Genomic DNA, 16,397 nt, shown 5'->3' with positions numbered 1-16,397 from the left:
TGTGCTTTCTTTCTAGTCTATCTGACGTTCTTCAGAGTGGAGATCATGGCCAGAACTCAGCACTGCATTTAAAAAAAACATCAGTTTTCTCCAAGAAACCCTTCAGACTGGAATTCTGTCATTTTTGTACATACTTTTCAGTAAGAATTTTAGTTTTTTTTGTAGAATATTTAGAAGCGGCAAAAGGAATTAAATAATGTAAATGTAGAGTGTGTACATATGGGATCATTCAAGCCAAATTTAGTTGGTTAGAGAAGTTATTTTTACATCGCAGCAAACTCTACATAGGTGTCGGTATGTGACAACAACCGTAACTAACACACAAAACAAGACAAAAATGAAAACAGCGTTTACTACGTGTGCACAGGGGAGGGGAGAAAAACTGCTTTCGTCAGCTGTTTATGCCTGCAATACTCAAATGTCCCACAACTATAACACTTTGAAATTCTATTCATGATTGGAATACCGTGACACTGCTGCACTTTGTGTTGAACTTGTCTGTATACTCATCATACGGAAATGTGGTTTTACGCAGCTCGTAATCATTTACACGGTTTACATAAAGGTTTTTGGTTAGTTGTCAAATATGTTCAGGCATAGCACTGACCTGAAGGAGGAAAGATAAACATGTTCCTATATGTTTTTATGACTTTTGTAATAAAACTAGATGCACAGAGAGAGAAACTAGAGCCAAAAAGAGCACAATGTAGGATTTTTAAGATGGACAGATAAACAGTGAATCTGAAGGTGATGCTGAACGTTCCTACAAATGTTTCAGCAGTTGACAAACAGATGCACTCCTGGAAACTGCCGAGGAGATGGGGTGAATGAGGGGGAGGGAGCATGCAGAGGAGACGGATACGGTGAGGAGCAGAAGAGCAAAAGGAAAAGGGTGAGGAGCAGAGGGTGAGCAGTGTGTGGGCAGAGAGGGCCGGCGAGGTGAGGGTGATGACGGGGACACATGCAGGTTTGTATCTTCCTGACGTGTGAAGTGTACACACAGTCCTCTCTTCTGCCCCCATATCTTTTCTCTCTCACTATGTATTGGATCCCACCCTCCATCAATCCCTCTTCCTCACCCACTCACTCCCTTTATTCCTACCTATTACTGGTCCCTGAAAAAAAAAAATAGGTCAGCCATTATGTAAGGAAGAGAGAAGAAGTGGGGAGGGGGGTAGACTGTGAGCTGAGGGAAAAAAACAGGGTGAAACAAAGCATTCTGGATAGAAACAAGCAATCACCGTGAGAATGAGTAGGGGGAATAATGAAGTTGGCATGCGAGCTCTTCGTGCAGGTAGAAAGACGTGTTCAGATTCACAAAAACAATAGGGGACGGGAAAAACAATTAAAACCACAGCATAACAAGTAAACGTCCTCCATAGAAAAGGGTCCAATTAGGAGAGCCTGTTAGTGTTAAATATACTTGGCAGTAATTTGCTTTTGCAGACTTATTACAGCACTAAGGAGGCTACTGGGTTACAAATGTTGCAGTTTCTGTAACATACTTATAGGTTTCATCATATTAAAGGTGACAGTCAGCACTTGAACACGTTTGGATTCGTTTCAAACCAAGCAAACCTGTCTAAATAAAATCTGCAGTCTCCTCCAGTGTGATGTCTCTACTTAAGAGGACATTTTGACATGCAAATGCAGTAAAAGCGCAGTCGTGAATAATAAAATTAATGATGGTTGAATTCGATTTCGCCGGTTCAGTTTTATTGTCGTCTCATTGTGCTGCACGCTGGCTCGCTATCACAGCCTCACAGCTTAGCGCGACTTGTGTTTTTACTACAATGTCAAAGTGTGTGCTGCGAGAAAGAAAGTGGACACATATGTAGGGAATGTTGAGTTTACATGCAAAAAAATTCTACGTTTAATGACTCAGCGCTGGCTTTAACAACAGCATTTAAGCACTGTGTTGAGGCACACAGAGTTACTTTCCACCTCTGATCTCATCATCTCTCTCTCTCTCTCTCTCTCTCTCTCTCTCTCACCCGCTTGCTCTTGTCCCTCCCTCTTTCTGGCACTTTGCCTCTCTGACTGGCAGCGAGCCTGTTGAAAGTAGGCTAGGATTGACGCGCTGCTTGTGTCTGAGTCACAGAGAGTTGTGGAATACTGAAACCCACTGATTGCATTTAACTTTAGGCATCCGACTCCCATGCAGTGCATGATACAATAGAGCCATCCACTCTTGTTTCTGTGCCTCAATGCTGACGTTTATGGCTGCACTTACAAGCAGAAAAAAAGAAAAAAGATTGGTCTGACGCCGTGTACAATTGCACAGATGGTTATTTAGAGGCATTTTCATCACAACGGAAAAAGTAATGTCACTCAGAACATAGTACGGCAACAGTAAAGAGACATTATCCTTGTTGTCGTTGCAAAACAGTGGTTTAGGATGGCGTGCCAAATAAAATAAAAATACAAAAAAAACAAAGGATAAAGAAAAAAACCTAAAATTTTTACATTTTCTGCCATGTTACATTAACTTCTCCCTCACACATAGCTCGCAAGCATCTCTTTAATTTATGCTTCATCATTAAGTGCTGTCAAGGCCCTGTTTTCAGGAGGTCAGCAGTGCCATGGTCAACCATAGCCCTACTTACCTGCTTAACATAGAGGAAAACAACTATATGAAGCCTGATACCACCAAGCCAGATAAAATTAAATGACGTGAAAAAATTTTTGCCTCAGAAGAGTCTGCAACCAAGGTTGTGACGCATGCACAGTCGAATGTTTTACCTTCTCCACATACCGCTCTAAATCATCCCTGTGCGTGTGTGCCGTGTAAACTCGCGAGCTTGTTACTTGTCTAATGAGCCACAAGGATTACACCATATAAACACAAGTGCACGGACATAAACAGGACAAAGGCGAGCGGCGGCGGAGATGGGAACGAGAAAGACTGGAAAAGATGCGAGTGTAAATAATCTAACTGGCTCTCCACACACGGATGTCAAGGAGGTCATGGGAATTTTCCTATTCAGTGAGCATTAACTTCATGATACAAACTGTTCATTGTGGGCTCCCTGTGGGATTATATTGTCTAATCTAAACCAAAAAACTGTGGCTGTAACATCTGCAGAAAATCAGGCACTAGTTTACCAGCAAATGTGAAGTAAAACAAAAGCCAAACAAATGTAGCGAAGACAAATCAGACACAAGCAGAGCCTGAAAAACAACATGAATACTACAGAGAGTCCAGGGAAGGTGGAGGATAACACTGAGGCAATCTTTGGCTCCTCGCAACGAGGACAACGAGTTCGTACCTCTGCTCGTAAGATACACACAAAACAGTCAGCTGTGATTAGCGGAGAAATCTCTACAAATCTTAATCATTTACTCCATTCTTTGCATGCCATCACTGAAAGAATAAACCAGCTAGTACGCAAGCCAAAGGGTGTGTGGAGGTGCAAAATAACATGACTGCTACACCACTATAAATCAAACACCAAAGTTTGCCTTAAGTCCTCTCCTTAAACTTAGGATTTATTGCAAGCATTTGGTATCAATCCATATCGTGTAGTCCTGAGTGCATTCATGATTTTTTCACTAAAAACTGCCATGACAATAAAGAAAATCTGTTAAATATCTGAAAACAGGCAGGCAGGAAACTCGTGCATCTTTGCAGAAATAAAAGTTCAAAAGTTTATGGTTTCATCTTGATTCAAATATTAATAAATTCAGGGCTCTGCGTTTTTAATTTCACCTCAAGTGCTTCAGCTAATGCAGTATACACAGGCCATGTTTACATAGGTGTGGAGGGAGACAGTAAACTTTGCCAAGAAAGAATTACTGCTGGATTTAGACGATACGAGTTTTCAAGCAGCTACAGAGGCCTGAACCACCACTTTAAAGATCATGTAAGAATGAGCTTTGAGGGGGTTTTGACCTGAAAGACAAAACAGTCCTCGTCGCAGTTTAATTTTTGCTGTACCGATCGAGCCGAAACACAGAATACAGCAAAGATGAGGAAGGAAACTGTAGAGTGGCCGAAAGAAGAGCTGTGGCATAAGAGTATGAGACGCTTTGGTTGGCTGGGGGGGGAGAAATCTGATCAAATTTCTCTCGGTTAGGTGGGGGAAGCCTGTGAGAGTTATGCAATGTTGTTGGGATATGGAGCCAGAAAGGGGTGTAAACAACACCGCTCTCAAGTGGGACAGGCCTAATCGTTGCCTAGTAACAAGTATTTTGGGCCAGACCAAGCAAACATGGCCCGCCTCCCAAAAGGAAACAGGGGCTGGCCTCATGAGCACAGTGCAAGTTAGTGACTTCCCGAAAATACGCTAAGAGACAGGGGCAAGCAAAACAAAGCACGTCAGGGGCATTAGACAACACCAACCACTTTCTATTTTTTCATTTTTACCTAGCTTGGCAGGAGTCTAGACCACCGCAAGTTGTAAACACACAAACTTGCAATGAAGTAAACAGTCTGGAGGGAGGATTGCAGTCTAGAAACTCCACACCATCTCTGACTAAAGTCTAGCCGTGACTAACTATTTAGGCCCATGGAGCCTATGAAGAAACTTGTGAAAAAACTTCAGCATTAGGTTTACAACCTTTACAAATGCAACCCTACTTGATGATTAGTACACTTGGCAAAGCAAATTCCTGCTGCTCACTGATAAAGTGTTGCTGTTTTAATTATAATCTATATGATCCAAGCAACTTATTGACGCTGAGTAGATCACCTTTAATTCACTGGAATGAAAGTTAATGACCTGTTTCACAACATTATAATTAATGCATAATTAATCACTTCTGCAGGTACAGGAGTAATTACTGCCCACCTTTTGTGTAACAGTTAATGTGTTTATTGCACGAAATAAGAACTGAGGCCATACCAACTGCATATTTAACGACACAGCGACTAGCGCATGGAGTCGGGAATTTTACCGGCGACTGCTCGGACGGTATGACAGCTAGTTTAGTGATGTTGAACCTGTAACTGCCTGAGGGTAGTTCAGGCAGCACAGGGTGGAAAAGGAAGATTTAAAAAAACGGTCGTTAACGGTTAAAAGTGCGCTGAAACAACAACAGTCGCCGCACTGCTCTCTGCTCCTCTCCGCTGCTGCCACTGTTCTCTGTGCAGAAAGAATCCGGAAGCCATATTGTGTGCGGCTGCTGTCTTGTCACCCATAGCCGGTTGCCACGGAAACCGGTTGCTAAGCGGCATAACAAAAAAGACCAAATTTATACGTGCTTGCGTCAGATGCAACGGCGTATCCATGGCGACGCAACGCTACACACATTCAGCAAACCCGTGTACAGCACATGGCCCCTGCCTCTTTTAGCACACCGTGTCTCTTTTTAACCGCTTGTTTTAGAGATTATTAAAAGTAAACACGTCTTCTTCTGTCGCTGGGAAGCATGTCTGTATTTTTAATCGGACTAGATATATGTTGTGTTAAAATAGCGGAAGCTATGTTAGTCGGCAGTGATTGGTTTCCCCGTGAATGTGGGCTGCCTTTCCTGCGTTATCAGCCATTCACCTTAATAATTCCCCATCAGGAACAATTCGCATCGACGGAGTTAGTCATCCCGGTTCAGCCGCACGGCACCGGTAGCGGCAGTCCGGATGGGACACAGCGTCCTCCGTGGATCCTCGTCTCTGACGTTGTTGCGGCGCTGACTAATAACTCGTTATCCCCAACTCTTCCCTTTTTGCTCACGCCTTTTCACACACCGACTGTATTGCCGTAGCCCTCTCGCAGCAGCAAGCCCGCCCAGTGACACTGTGTGACATCACGAACACAAAACGTAGGCCTTGTATTTCACATTTTCATTCATGATTTGACACCCCATGTTCTCGCATTTGGCCCTTGGAGCGACCCTCCTCCCCCCAAGCCAATGCCAAACTCCCACCTGCCACATTCCCACTGCTGTCCGCATGTAGGCTTTAATAATGAATCACTTTTGTGCTCGTCCCGGTGATGTTTGCAATGACAGGCGCAGATTTCCGTCACTGCTGCCCACTGTACATGTCAGAATAACACTGCTGTTTACCAACTAATGTTTATTTTTCCTTTTTTTTCTTCAGGAGGAGGAGGAGGAGAGGGGTGTGAATAAGACCGATGTTCTGACACTCTCTGAGTGCTCTCTGACTGTCCTGCCCACACTCAAATCCATAACAGATTAGGTGTATACATTTTTAAAAGTCGTAAAACCTCGCTTGGCGTCGTACCTGCCCTCGGGTTTAAGGAGTGTTCAGGCACAGAAGAAAAGGAGGCTTTCCTTTCATTAAAACATTAGGCTCACAAGCACAGAGGACTCCCGAGGGCGTGTCCTGAGAAACTTTTCAGCAGGATTTCCCTCGCATGTTGACGGGATTCCGTCCTGAGCTGTGAGTATTGCATAACTTAATCCATTGTTTTTCTTCTGGTGTTTTCCAGGTTACGTATTATATTGTAAATAAAGAAAATAAATGAAATAAATAAATAAAGGTTACTTATCTATCCCAGTTACAATATCTACAGAATATATATTATAGGTTTATCCGATATATAGCAGACTAATAACAATTACAATTGGGTAAATGTGCCACTGATTTCAACGTAACAAACCTTCACATTATAGGAATATTATGTATTGCTATGACTAAATAAATGTCCCAATCAAAACACACGCAAACAGAGTCCTAAATAGATACTTTCCATATTTATCACCCCCAAGCTTCTTAAAATTTCCTCTCAGAAATTGTCAGACGGTGAGAAATATCTCATGCCCGTGATATGACCAAAAAAAGAAAGAAAAAAGTCTATTATTATCCGTCGACGAGGTGAGATTCTGGTCCATTTCAGTGGCAGAGGGAATCCCTCAACGTCACCAGGGATACCAAACACAACATCAGGCACAAATATGGTCATGTACGTCAGCGGAACTCCGAGGCGGGACTAGACCGTTGAAATGTCTTGCTTCTACTCTGGGCTTCATTCATAAGACAAGATCTGCTACTGTGCACCGTAATATAGCAAGCGTCCTCCGGCGTTCCGTGAGCGGACTTTATGGATGTATATTTGCACGTTTGATAAGGTCGGATAACGGAGAGCACTGAGAGGATTTACCGCTGAACCGGGGAGGACTTCTTCGCAGATTGAACTGGTAGACCTTCCTCCCCCGTCTAAAAGCGGGGAACTGGATTAAGAGTCTTCATGCAACTTTTTTGGAAAGAGACCAAGAGCGTTTCACCGGGGAATAACAAGAAGACTTACATAGGTAAGAAACGCTTACTTTTTGTGGCTGTGAGCGCAAACGGTTTGAGAGCAAAAGTCTCTTTTTGAAAGCGCACTATTTTAAAGTAGGTCGGGAGCATCTGTTCGCTTCAGACGGCTTCATAGGAGATGCTTAAAGACAGTTTTCCCTGCTGACACCGGTTTAAACGCATAAAACACGCTGCTGCAGGCCACTTATTAACCGCCTGCCATCATTTATGAGAGAACAGCCTAATTTAAAGCAAGCGCCAGCTGGCTTGTGTTAAGTGCACCGAGTTTAACATCAGTCATTCTCTCATTACAGTACCTCTCCTCCTTTAGTAATCTTCTCGTGTGTGCCGCTGCCCTGCCGCTGCAGGTGACATCGCTCTCTCTCCGGTACCTGCAGGTGTCGCGTTCTCTTTCGGCCCCCCCGGGGAGATGTACCAAGGATTTCCCGGCGACCCAGACAGCGGTTCCCGTGGAAGCTCGTCTCCATCTATAGAGTCCCAGTACCTTTCCTCCGTGGACTCCTTCGGGAGCCCGCCGACCACCAGTGCTCCACAGGTAAGTTCCAGTCAGCAGACTGGAAATGTAATGAAAACAAAAGTCGGAGAGCGTTTTTACCTCAGATTGTTTATTCGTTTAAAAATGCAATATGACTGACACGCGATCACTGGGTATGAACCTGTCATTTAATTATGATATGTGCTTTTGCTTAAACACACTCTGCATGGTGTGTCAGTTGTATAAATATACAGAATATAAACGTATTTATGGCTTATGAAGCAGTGGGCTCTGTCACCGCTAACAGAAGACCGATTACACCAAGTCAGCACATTTGGTGTATCCGGTCTTTCTGCAGTCAGAACTTAAATGACCGGGATGACTGGATGTAAATTCAACGTCTGTGTGTTGACTGTAGCCCCGGTGGCGGCGTTGACAACGTGCTCAGCGCGGTTGACAGCGCTCTGGAACTCTCCGACGTAAGTGCCGCAGCCCCGCCCCTTTGCCCCGCTTCTCTCCTTCCACTCGCTCCGCTCTCCTCTCGCCGTGACGTAAATGCCCGTTCTATTTTGGAGTGCTACGTCGCGTTGCCAAGGGGAACACCGGGGGTGTGAGGGAGGAGGAGGAAGGAGGCGGGAGAGACGCCGTTTAGAGAAAAACGATTGGTGGAGGCGGTCGCTCTCAGAGCCGTCGGTCCAAACGTCTGAACGCGCTTTCAAATGAATATTAATGAACGGCGATACTCCCCCGAGTATGAAATATAAAATACCAGCGACAGATTTGAGCTTTCCACGACTATTTTTAGACATGGGCGCAGAGGAAAACTTAATAGCCCGTCTTTTTTATTTTAACAATGAAAACACCTACAGTCGTAAATTTCAAGTTTTTTTGTTGTTGTTTTTTTGCTTAAAGTTAAACAAAACATCCTTGAACACCCTTTTAATTCAAATTCTCTATATAATGAGAAATCCAAGGCTGCTACCTTAACACGTTTTGGCTCCTACCTTTACAACAAATAGCATTTCTCCACTCTTTGGTAAATCCCACGGAAAAGGTGGTTAAATGAATATCAAGAAATGGAAACAAGTCAGAAACTGGGTCTAGGTAATATAGGCCTACAACAGGGGTGTAAAACAGAAGACCCAAGTGCCAGAAGTGGCCACAAAAGTTTTTAATCTGGCCCACTTGACAGCTTTGGAAAATGTGAAGGAGTGCATAAATTTTAGATTTTCTGCTGTATTTTTTTTTCATAGGTTTTATGGCTTTTGTACTTCTCCCACGGCTATTTATACTTCACCAAAGTAGTAACAGATAAACAGCTAAATGGCAGAATGTTCCTGTTTTTTCACTGTCTACTATAGAAATGCATGATTTATAAAGTAAGTTTACAATAGAAAAAATAAATAAATAAAAAGAGGACATTCTGTCTGTCAACTAACAAACATTTCCAGCTTTATAATTGCAGGACAGTCTGCGCAATGAGCTAACAGAACTTCTTCCTTAATTTTACAGATTTATTTCTTACAATTTAAGCCCCAAGTGGAATTTCTCTATCATCTAGAAAAACTGAGTCATATCATCTAAAACTGCACTTGTTTTTCTTATATTAAAATATTTCAGGGGTTTAATGTATGATTAAATGTCTGTGGGCTGCATGTGGCCCACAATGTGAAATGAGTTTGATACCCCTGGCGTAAAATGTCTGATCACTAAGGAGTCTTAAAACTGTATCACGTCAGGTAGCCTAAACCTTTCTTTATGTAATTGTTAACATAATGGGTCCAGGCATATTAAATTATTAATGTTAATATTCTTCTTTCTGTTTGTGGCAGCCTAGCATGACTTTCCTAGTATATGATAAATACTAGTATCTCTTCAGCTGTTGTTTTATACATTCAGCCACATTCGGAGCAGAGGGTTTTTCACACCTTGTTGTAGTTTATCTACAGTCAGATGAGAATAGCAAACAGATACAAATAGTTTTAGGTGAAATCTGAATTTAAATCATTTTACACTTTAAAGCAGATCTTTATTGCAGCTGATGAGAATTTCAGTGCATGTTTGTACTAAATGTATCCGGTTTGCTACAGTGATCGGACTGATGCACAGATCCCAGCTTTTTTTTCTGGTTTTTCTGTATCTGTCTGTATTTTTTTGCTGCTCTACCTGATCTGAGCTCTGGTCCATAAAACTTAATTGTCGACATCTCCTCCTCAGGAGTGTGTGTCAGCAAGTGCTGGCTTGAGCATTGTGGGCAGCGGGCCAGGGACAAGTGGTGGAGGTGAGATGCCCGGTTCATTCGTGCCAACCGTCACTGCCATCACCACCAGTCAGGACCTGCAGTGGATGGTACAGCCAACCCTCATCTCATCCCAGGCTTCTGGACAGAGTGGCTCCACCGGGACCACGACCATGACCCAACCAGCTTCACTGGTTGATCCGTTTGACATGCCAGGCCCGAGTTATTCCTCGGGATCTGGATTCACCCCACCGAGTTCAGACACTCCAGGGCCAGCAGCTGGCCCTGTCCGTCAGTCCAGAGCCCGAACTCGGCGTACACGAGAAGAGTCTGTGAGTGAAGATGGAGATGTTGGTGTGTTAGTAAGTTTGCGTGCTTGAATGGTTTGTCTGTTGACCCTCGCATGTTATACATGCACTGCAGGTATATTGTTTACGAGGAAGCCAGTAAAGGTAATAACGCTGTGTCTGTAATGTTAAGCAGTGGTGTGTGCTAACACTAATGGGTGGGTGGGTAATTAATTGGTGTATTTGGTGTTTGCTTTGGTATTTTCTCATTTGCACAAACCTACTAAACGGCAGAAGGCTAGTTCACTGTTCAGGCACAAGCAACTTTTATCTGTCAGCTGTGATTAAATGTAGCTTTATTTGGTGTTTTTAAGCTAAATTAGTCAATTAAAATAGCCAGTGTTTTTTTTAAGCTAATCTGTATTCTTCCTTATCTTAGCTAACACCCGAGGAAGAAGAAAAGAGACGTGTTCGTCGAGAGAGGAACAAGCTGGCTGCTGCCAAATGCCGAAATCGCAGACGAGAACTTACAGACAGACTGCAGTCGGTGAGCCTGGCCCTGTTCTTGCTTTCAGAGCGAATGATGATGATAATTGCATATTTTATGTTACCTCCCATAGCATCGTGTGGTGGGGTAATAAATGCTTGCATGTGTGTACAAGAGAGAGGATTATGGTAATGGGTGTTTAGCTGCAGCGAAGACAATTACAGTCCTCAAAAGAGACTATTGTACTTTTGGTAGTTAAGGCCTAATTAACATACTCTTCTATAAGCCACCTTGCATATACGGCTGTAGGGGAAGCAGGGAGGTATTTCTACTGGAATAAACACAAAGAAGATTGGCATACCTAACACTCCTTTCTTCTATCTACTGCACATCTTCTTCCCATTTCACCCACCTTTGCCTTGTTCCCGTCTCCTTCTCCCCCATTTTTTCTTTCATCCTCTGTACCAACCCACAGGAGACAGACGTACTGGAGGAAGCAAAGGCAGAACTGGAGGCAGAGATCTCAGAGCTACAGAAGGAGAAAGAGCGCTTGGAGTTTGTGCTGGTGGCTCACCAGGCAAACTGTAAGATCCCATACCAGGACCAGCCTCAGCAGGGCTCAGCACAGCTGCCTCCAGTGCAGTCCCAGCTGCCTCCCCAGGCCTTACAACCGCCTGTCTCCATTGTGGGCTTGACTGTGAACGAAGACTCTTTCTATCTGCCTCCTGCCTACACAGCCCATCCTGCCTCCACACAGTCCCAGCCTCCGGTTCAACAGCAGCAGCAAGTCCAGCAGCAGCCTCAGCCTGGAATAATGCAGGAGGTAGAGTTCTCTAGTTCTTTTTATGGCTCAAGCGAGCCAGCACCTGGTGGGCCATGCCTTATGGTCAACGACAGTGGTGGTGGTGGTGTTAACCATGACGATGCGGCCATTGGCAGCTACAACACCTCATACACATCTTCATTTGTGTTCACCTACCCAGAGGGAGCCTGCGGGGTCAGTGCCAACCAGCGGAACAGCAGTAGCGAGCAGTCGTCCGATTCTCTGAACTCGCCTTCTCTGCTGGCGCTCTGACTGACCGACAGACACACGCATACACATGTTAACACACACACAGGCTGAAGTACACGCACAGTACCGATCAGCCTCACCGATTGAGAAAAAAAATAACAACAAAAACAACCAATGGTTTACATCTGATTGGATTATGAGTTTACACATTCTGAAATGTATCCTAATTAAGAGCCATACAAATAGTTGCACATTAGGTCTAACCTTTAACATTCACTATATTTTAGTTTTCTATTACACTCGCAACTGGACATTATGGGTGAATAAAACTGGGTTACGAAAACTGAGTCCAAGTTGCCAATCTTAAGTTCTGTGGCTTAACAGATTAATTCACAGTGAATTCTCTTAAGCTTGTACTCTGACTGAGTAAGAAACAACACGATCACTCCGACAAGCACAAGCGCCCCTCACTTGTTCCCTCTGTCGGTTGCCCCTCTTCCAGTGCTCCCATCCTTTTCCATGCTTTTCTTCCTCTCGCTGAATGTATTTGTGCAAATCTGAAATAGGGACGAAGGACGCTCTGTTCAGGTTTTCTTCTCGTGGGAGACAGGCTGCTGATCTCTCGCTCACCTCTAACTGTTCATCTGCTCGACTTCCCTCTGCTTCTTCATTTGCTGTTTGGACTTGGCAAGTTAAGGATCTGAGTGTCACAGCCCGCCACTAAATCTTGTGCTTTTTCCTTCTCTCGTTTTTTCTTTTTCTTTTTTTTTAACAAAAAAACCACACAAAAAAAAATCTTCTGACATCTGCCTACCTGCTGTGCGACCCATCTCTACCCATCTCTGTTTTCTCCTCTTCTGTCTCTTTCTCCTTCTCTCTGAAGTCTTCGACCCCCGAGAGCCCGAAGACACCCTCCAGCCCTTGGGACCTTGAGTGAAAGCCGGCTCAACTAACATGCCCCCCTTTGAACCCTGTCATACAAGGACATGGACGCAAGCCCAACCAAACGGAAGAGTCTTTTCTTGGAGCACGTTGCTCAAATCCTTACAGTGAACAGCAGCTAAATACTCTGAACACGCACACAGACGCATAATTGATGAACAAACACATGCAAAAAAAAAAAAAATGCAAGATGGATGCCACTGTCTTCTGCTGAGCCATTTTTCATGTTGTTCACACAATGAAGATTAGACACACCAGTTGTGAGGATATAGAGAGACTTAAGGAATTAAGGAAGCAAGCAGGAAAGGCTCTGAGGGAGTCCGGATAGAGGATGGCTTTCATTTTAACGACGGATTTTTGTGACCAAAAGTTTAAAAAAAAGGAAACAAAACAAAACAACAACAGAAAAAAAGAATAAAAAAACAAATAAAACACACAGAAAAAAAATCTTCTCTTGCCAACTGTGTGGAAGGGTGACCTCAGTAAAAACACCTCCATACCACAGAGCCTCATCGCCCTGGGCCGACATGCGTATATTCACGCCATCGCTTTCAGCAACTGAAGATGTTTGCTGCAGCGCACCAGCTCAGAGTTTTGCTCACACTCATTCAGATGTGAACCGATGCCTTTATTTAGAGGAGAGACTTTTTCTTTTTTCTTTTTTTTTGGGGATAGTGATTCAGACAACCTCTAAACATTGGGCTCAGTGGTCTCTGTACCTCCTCTGTTCTCTAACGGGGATGAGGCGGAGGTGCGTTTATTGTGAGTGCGTCCACTCTGAGGCACCTGGCCCGTTTATTTCTTTCTTTATTGAGGTTGATGGGGCCAGTGAGCACAAAAGCAAGACCTGGAAACGAAAGGGGAGAACGTGTGGGCTGTTGTTTTGGAGTAAAGCGTCCTTTCCTTTGCCTGTGAATTTGTAATTTTTTTTTCCCTGTATGTTTGAGTAAGAACCGTTATATATTTTAATGTTTATATTTGTTTGTGTGTTTAATTGTTTTGCATTGACCTCCGCTTTCTCCTGTACTGTTAGCGTTTATTATTATTTTTGTATGTTTTGTCATTTTAAGTGGGAGATTTCTTCACAAATGTTCCTATTATATCTGCATACTTATTGTTTCATTATCTTATTGTATTTTTTTCATTTGGCAACTTTGGAGGCATGCTGTGCACTACGAGGAAAAAAAATTTAAGTCCATACCCATCTACATAGTTAAAGGTAACATGTATATATATAAAAGTATATATACCATGATGTATGAATGTCTGTAGATCTAAATGGGATATTTTTGTCAATGAAGAAGAAGATAAAATAGTAAAATCAATATTTTTCTAAATGAACAAACATATATATATATTATAAAGTACTGCCCTGTCCCTCAACATGAAGCACGATGTCACTGCCTCTGTCAATGTGTATTTATGTTTTATAAACGATATAAAGCACTATCCGAGTTACATTAAATGTATGTTTATAATGACAATGATGTTAGAAGGTTGTGGTAATGCCTTTGTTTTGTTTGTGTTTTCCTCTGTGAGGTCTGTCCCAAAGCTACTGACACCTTAACGCCACTTGCTCCTTAGCAGAAAACGAGGGGGAAAAAAGTGATTGAATGTCAATGCGCATATTAAAAGTGTAAGTGTTCAGATGAAAACGTGATGATTAAACTGTTTGATTTGTAAGGCCAAAGTATTTCACACCCAGTGTAAACATGCCACTCAGTGGCGTTCGCATTTCCGATAAAAAGTGTTTGAAGCATAACTGCAGCCTTGATTGATGGGCGTCATCATGTTAAAGCTGATCCACTGGTATACTCGACAATACATGTTGCCTGTCTGAGATTAAAAAAAAAAAACAACCAAAAATCAATTGTTGTTATTGCTGGATGAGAAGCTTTATTTTTCAACTAATAAACATGTTTATTCCAAAAAGAAAAGAAATTGCTGGTTTAATGGTATAAATCTTTGCTAAATAGTGGCTCTGGGTGGTCAGAAAATGGGCAGACCTCATGTTTTTTTTGTTTTGTTTTTTAAATGTTGTATAAGGACTGTGTTTGTACAGATGTTGGAGATGCCTTTTTGATCTCTATCCAAATGCAAATGTGATGAGAATATGTTCTGGTGTCAGAATGAGCATAAAACATATTCAATAGTTCTCATGTATATAGATTTTTGTGGTGCTACTTATACTAGACTACAATGATGAGACCGTTGAGCGGTGGAAAAGTCACCGAAGGTCCAGACAAATGAAAACGCTGGTTGTCTCATCAGAATTTTGTATTCTGAACGAAAGCTGATAACAGTGAATTCGATGCAGCTGAAGCTCTGAATACTCAGTAATAGTTTAATATCAACTGCCTGTTCCATCTCCAAGTGTGGAAAAATAGATCTCAGAGGGCCCTTGTACTGTACCTGCATTCCACACTTACATCTCTGATCATCACACAACATATTAGACTCATTCTTTAATGAAATTTGTTTGCTTTGGATTTAATTGAAATCGTTTTTATTTTTCCTTTGATAATTGTGAGGTTACAATAACAAATGGGTTGCTCGTAAATTGGAAAAGGTGACACAAAAGGACGAGAAGAAATATCCAGCTGTGCGATGGCTATGTTAGCATTAACTGAAAACAAAAAAGAGTTTTCTTATTTTTCTATGATGAGGTGAATGTTTCTATGTATTTCTATTTTTCCACAATTCCCATATGAGCTCCAGTTTCATATCATCTGTTATGAAATGCAATATTATTATCCTCTTGGATGAACATAATGTAGCAAATTACACAGTGATCAAACTGACTGCTACTATATGTCAAGTGTGATGATGTATTGCTTTAATTAACACGTTTTCTTACAGTATTAAACGTTATCCTTATTGTTTAAAATAACATCTAGTGTGAGACAAACGTCACAGAGAATGTATCAAAAAATCTATAATTTTTTATTTATATACTGATGATACATAAAGATTAAAGTTATAGAAAGCCACTGCTTTTATCAACATCTTTTCTTGTTTTTTAAATAAACCCTCATACTATTTTCTGTGAGTGAAAGTTACAGTTTTGGAATACATAATAAATATGGGTACAGAAGTGAAGGGCATGAAGAAATTCTATGAAAGATGTAATTAAAGATACATGGATTATTACATAATGTGCTCATGAAGGTGCTCTGATATCAAATTATCAACTGGTCTATTTTGTAGTCCATTTACATCACCCTAATTTATTCTGTACGTCACAAAAATGTAATGTTTACTTATTTTTACAGCCTTATTTTCATTTTTTTTTAAATCTTGGAAGAGTACAAAAGTGTATGACATATTTTCCGTGTCACTTTTGCGGTCTCTGCTCTGTGAGCTCCTGTGTCCGTTATTCCACCTCTGGCTTTGCCATCTTAAAAAAAAAGTTTACATTATGTTTTTTTTTTCCCTCATTTTCTAGACTATGAGAGCTGGGTGAGCTGTCTCCTTTAATGATGGTTTGGCTAAATGCCTTACATTTTTCCAGTTTATGAAGAATTGCATAAATAACATATCTTGAGGTGCACTTCTCTTGTGTTTTTTTACACTTGTTTTGCTCTTTTTGAGCTCCTTAAAAGATTTACTTGAGTCGAGACTGCAGAAGTTGAGCAAGAACCTGAAAAGTGCATGTATCTATCATTTTTCTGAACTGCAGTTTCTTTTCTTTATATTTTATCCTGATGATTATTTTCATACATTCCACAAAATG

At 42.0% G+C, this 16,397-nt stretch overlaps 1 protein-coding gene across 2 annotated transcripts; it reads left to right on the top strand.

Moving 5' to 3' along the window:
- Positions 1-6,613: 6,613 nt before the first annotated feature.
- On the top strand, positions 6,614-16,320 carry fosb (FBJ murine osteosarcoma viral oncogene homolog B). 2 transcript variants are annotated; one of them, XM_080888470.1, is made up of 5 exons: positions 6,614-7,215; positions 7,600-7,757; positions 9,915-10,268; positions 10,663-10,770; positions 11,186-16,320. In XM_080888470.1, the coding sequence occupies exons 1-5, from the start codon at positions 7,152-7,154 to the stop codon at positions 11,783-11,785; spliced, it is 1,284 nt and encodes a 427-aa protein (XP_080744596.1). In that variant the 5' UTR covers positions 6,614-7,151; the 3' UTR covers positions 11,786-16,320. The 2 variants fall into 2 exon arrangements, with proteins under 2 accessions (XP_080744596.1, XP_080744595.1); XM_080888469.1 differs by having other exon boundaries at positions 9,915-10,298.
- Positions 16,321-16,397: the final 77 nt, after the last annotated feature.

This window comes from Rhamphochromis sp. 'chilingali', assembly GCF_963969265.1.
Source record: "Rhamphochromis sp. 'chilingali' genome assembly, chromosome: 8".
Classification (NCBI taxonomy): domain Eukaryota; kingdom Metazoa; phylum Chordata; class Actinopteri; order Cichliformes; family Cichlidae; genus Rhamphochromis; species Rhamphochromis sp. 'chilingali'.
The sequence above is the reverse complement of the archived record's forward strand: the minus strand, read 5'-3'. Positions and strand labels throughout refer to the sequence as shown.

Bases quoted from the DNA above. Each gene is read 5' to 3' on its own strand.
- fosb (XM_080888469.1), top strand. From the start codon at position 7,152: ATGCAACTTTTTTGGAAAGAGACCAAGAGCGTTTCACCGGGGAATAAC. The intron at 7,758-9,914 runs GTAAGTTCCAGT...TCTCCTCCTCAG, and splicing joins CGACCACCAGTGCTCCACAG to GAGTGTGTGTCAGCAAGTGC. The intron at 10,771-11,185 runs GTGAGCCTGGCC...ACCAACCCACAG, and splicing joins TTACAGACAGACTGCAGTCG to GAGACAGACGTACTGGAGGA.